Below are 3,377 nucleotides of genomic sequence, written 5' to 3' on the forward strand. Positions count from 1 at the left end.
GGCTGCCAGAGGGATGTCTGATTGCCATCTTAGGCCCAATCCCCCGGGGAGCGGGCCTAAGCCAGCAGGTGGTCATCCCCTGAGGGGTCCCAGATTGCGAGAGGGCACAGGCCGAGCTGAGGGACTCTCCCTCCCCACCGAGTGCACAAATTTTTGTGCACCGGGCCTCTAGTAATATATATAAAAGGCTATATGCTAAGTGTTCCACCGGTTGCTATGACACACACTGACCACCAGGGGGCAGACGCTCAACACAGGTGCTACTGAGCTGCAGTGACTTGGCAGCAGTGGTTCTGGTGTGATGCACCCCAAAACCAGAGAGGAGGGAGCCCGATTCCTCACGAGGTCACGCAATTCCACCTTCAGCCATGGGTTATGTTGTTGCTGGGACACTGTCAGCCACGAATCTGGTTTACTGAACACTTGCATGTTGCATTTGTGACATCCTGTATGACAGCAACTTTGCTCCTGAGGGACACGGCTGGCCTAAGTCACCCTGAGCGTTCATGGCAGGCCCAGCATCCCAGCAGGAGAAGCAGAATGACTCCGGTGCTACCTGGACCTGGTTCTAATCCCAGTTCCACCATTTAAGCTGGAAGATTGGTCCCTGAGCCTCAGTTTCCTCACCTGGGAAATTAGCCTTGGGGGACTTGTGGGAGCAGAGTGTGCAGTGTCTGGCCCTGGCCATGGGTCCTACCCTAATATTTCACCTGCTGCCATTTCCTCCTGCAACACCCCCAGCCTTAGACAGAAAGCTGGGCTAGAGAGAAGGTGGCTCTGGTCAGGGCACTAGCACTGCAGGTGTGGTGTATGACCTTGGGAATCTCACTCTTCTGGCCTCAGCTACCCGTCTATAACTGAGGTTTGCAGAGTGCCCTCTCACATTCCAGGACACCGCAGGGGATGTCGGAGAGCCGGTTTCGGCCTGATCCCCGCAGGCCAGGCTGAGGGACCCCACCTGCCGAAGGGACCCTGTTCACTGCACAGAAGCTTGGGAGGGACCACCGGAGGTTGGCCCCGGGGCATGTTCAGCTCTTCTCTTGCAGTCCTTCCAGCCGGCCACTTTCTAATTAATTTCCTTTCAATGTGCACGAATCCGTGCACCGCGTCACTAGTATATAATATGTATCATGGACAGTGGTAGGAGTTCAGTCTTTTAACTGACAAACCTAATTTTGAATCTGACTTAACCAATAGTAGGTATTTCTTTCTTTCTTCTTTGTTTCTTCCATTCATGAAAAAAATATCTACTCAATCTCTATCATATGTCAGACTTTGGAGGTTACTGGGAATATATTTAACTTAATTAGGTAGACATGGGCCCTGCTCTCAAGGAACTTATTGTCTAATGAAGATTTCAGGAAAATAAGTAGGGAAAGTATAGAATGCAATAGATGATAGATAGATGATAGAAAAATAGATAGATAGATAGATAGATAGATAGATAGATAGATAGATAATAGCAGCGGTGAGGACATCATACCCATACTTGAGGAGTTAAGGAATGCTTTTTGAAGGAACTGAAATTTCAAGTCAGTAGAAACAGCATGCACATAAGTGTTAAAACAAAGGAAAAACACAATAAAACTGGGACATGTGAGTAACTCAGTATCCACAGATAAGCCTGCAAAGGTGAGATCATGAATTGTAAAACACATTAAAGGATATAAACTTTACCCTGAGTGTACTGGGAAACAAAATAATAAAATTAAGGTATTCAAATTATTTCAGAATCTTTTTCAATTTCAGAAGGATATCTATAAAATCCTAACTACTTATTGATAAAATAGTAAATACTTTTCCCTTGAAGTTAGGATTAAAAGAATATATCTACTATCACCAATTCTACTAATTATATTGGTGGTCACACACCATGCACAAGTAAAATAAATAAAAGGTATAAAATATATAAATATTGGAAAAAAGTAAAATTGATTTTCTTAATAGTTGACACATTTTGTTCATAGACATTTCAAAATAATCTACCTATAAACAATTAGAAATAATGAGTGAATTTAGTAAAGTTGCTGGATACAGACTTAATATACAAAGTCAACTGTACATCTTACTTTAAACAATAGCATAATGAAATTTAATATCTATATCTGCAATCACATAAAAAGTCATAAAACATCATAGGTATAAATGTGTCAAAATATGTGCAAGATGTCCATCTTAAAATATAAAACATTGTTGAGAGATTTAAAGATCTAAATAAATTGAGAGATATAAATGGAATATGCCATTCCTCTAATTTAAAAGACTCATATTATTAAAATGTTAATTTCCCTTAAGTTGTTCCATAATTTAAGTGGGATGAAAATTATTTAAAACTCAGATATTTTTGTTTGTTTGGGATATGTATGTGTATATTGAGAGAAATTCAAAAGTTGTTTTTAAAGCTTATGGGAAAATGCAGAGGACCTCTAATAGCCAACCCAAAACAAGAAAACTAAGTTGGAGACTTACACTACCAGTTTGTAAACATACAATAAAGCTACATTTATGCCATATATATACTGGCATAAAGTGATGAATGGAACAGAATAGAGAGAATAGAAGTAGGCCACACATTGATGTTCATTTGAATTATGATTAAGACCCCACTGTGATTCAGTGGGGAAAGGACAGTCTTTTATTATATAGGATTACTCACCTAATAGTTTGGAGATTATTTCCATCACTGTGTCATTATAATGTATTTGCCATTAATTGATCATGTTTAGGGAAGTTAATAAACAGGACAAAAATCACATCACTTAAGAAAAAAATATTCATTATCATGAGTTGTGAGTTGAATTTTTCAATAATCCACTTATCTCTTTAACTTGGAGGAAAGAGAAAGGATGGATTAAAAGAGATTTTAAAAAATGTATATTTTTCCCCAAACTTGGCAACATTCCTATGTAAAGCTATTCAGTACAATATTTTCTGTGCATAACTGCCATGCTTTTATGAATCTGACAATGCTAGAAATTTACATTAAGGATAATTGTAGACTTAATCATTGTATTAATATCCTCTTTTGCTTTACACCAACATTGCTGTAAGGATACAAAATTGAAAATAAATATTTTTACTGGCACTCCCATTAGACCCTAAGCAAAACTTGGACATTTTGAAATAAAATGCTCTACTTTACCATCGGTAACTTCCAAATATGCTTTTGTGATGATACTTCCGGCAACATTTAAAGTCTGGCAGATATAATAACCAACATCAGATCGCTGGACATTAGTGATAGTGAGGTCACCAGTCTGGGAGACTGAAAAACGGCTGGATGACTGTGGTGGTTGATATGAAAACAGTAGATTCTAGAACCCAGAATTTTGGGGAGGGGGGAAGAATAACCATAGGTTAATTGCTGGGTTCCAATA

At 39.1% G+C, this 3,377-nt stretch overlaps 1 protein-coding gene across 5 annotated transcripts in view; it reads right to left on the reverse strand.

Moving 5' to 3' along the window:
- ROBO1 (roundabout guidance receptor 1) overlaps nt 1–3,377 on the reverse strand; it is a 447,031-nt gene that overhangs the window by 88,855 nt on the left and 354,799 nt on the right. For all 5 annotated transcript variants that reach the window (XM_005867332.2, XM_014540619.1, XM_014540618.1 and 2 more), the window contains one exon: nt 3,143–3,314. In XM_005867332.2, coding sequence (XP_005867394.1) covers nt 3,143–3,314 — 172 coding nt within the window. The remainder of the gene's footprint in view (nt 1–3,142; nt 3,315–3,377) is intronic.

The sequence above is a fragment of the Myotis brandtii genome, unplaced genomic scaffold (assembly GCF_000412655.1).
Source record: "Myotis brandtii unplaced genomic scaffold, ASM41265v1 scaffold249, whole genome shotgun sequence".
Lineage (NCBI taxonomy): Eukaryota > Metazoa > Chordata > Mammalia > Chiroptera > Vespertilionidae > Myotis > Myotis brandtii.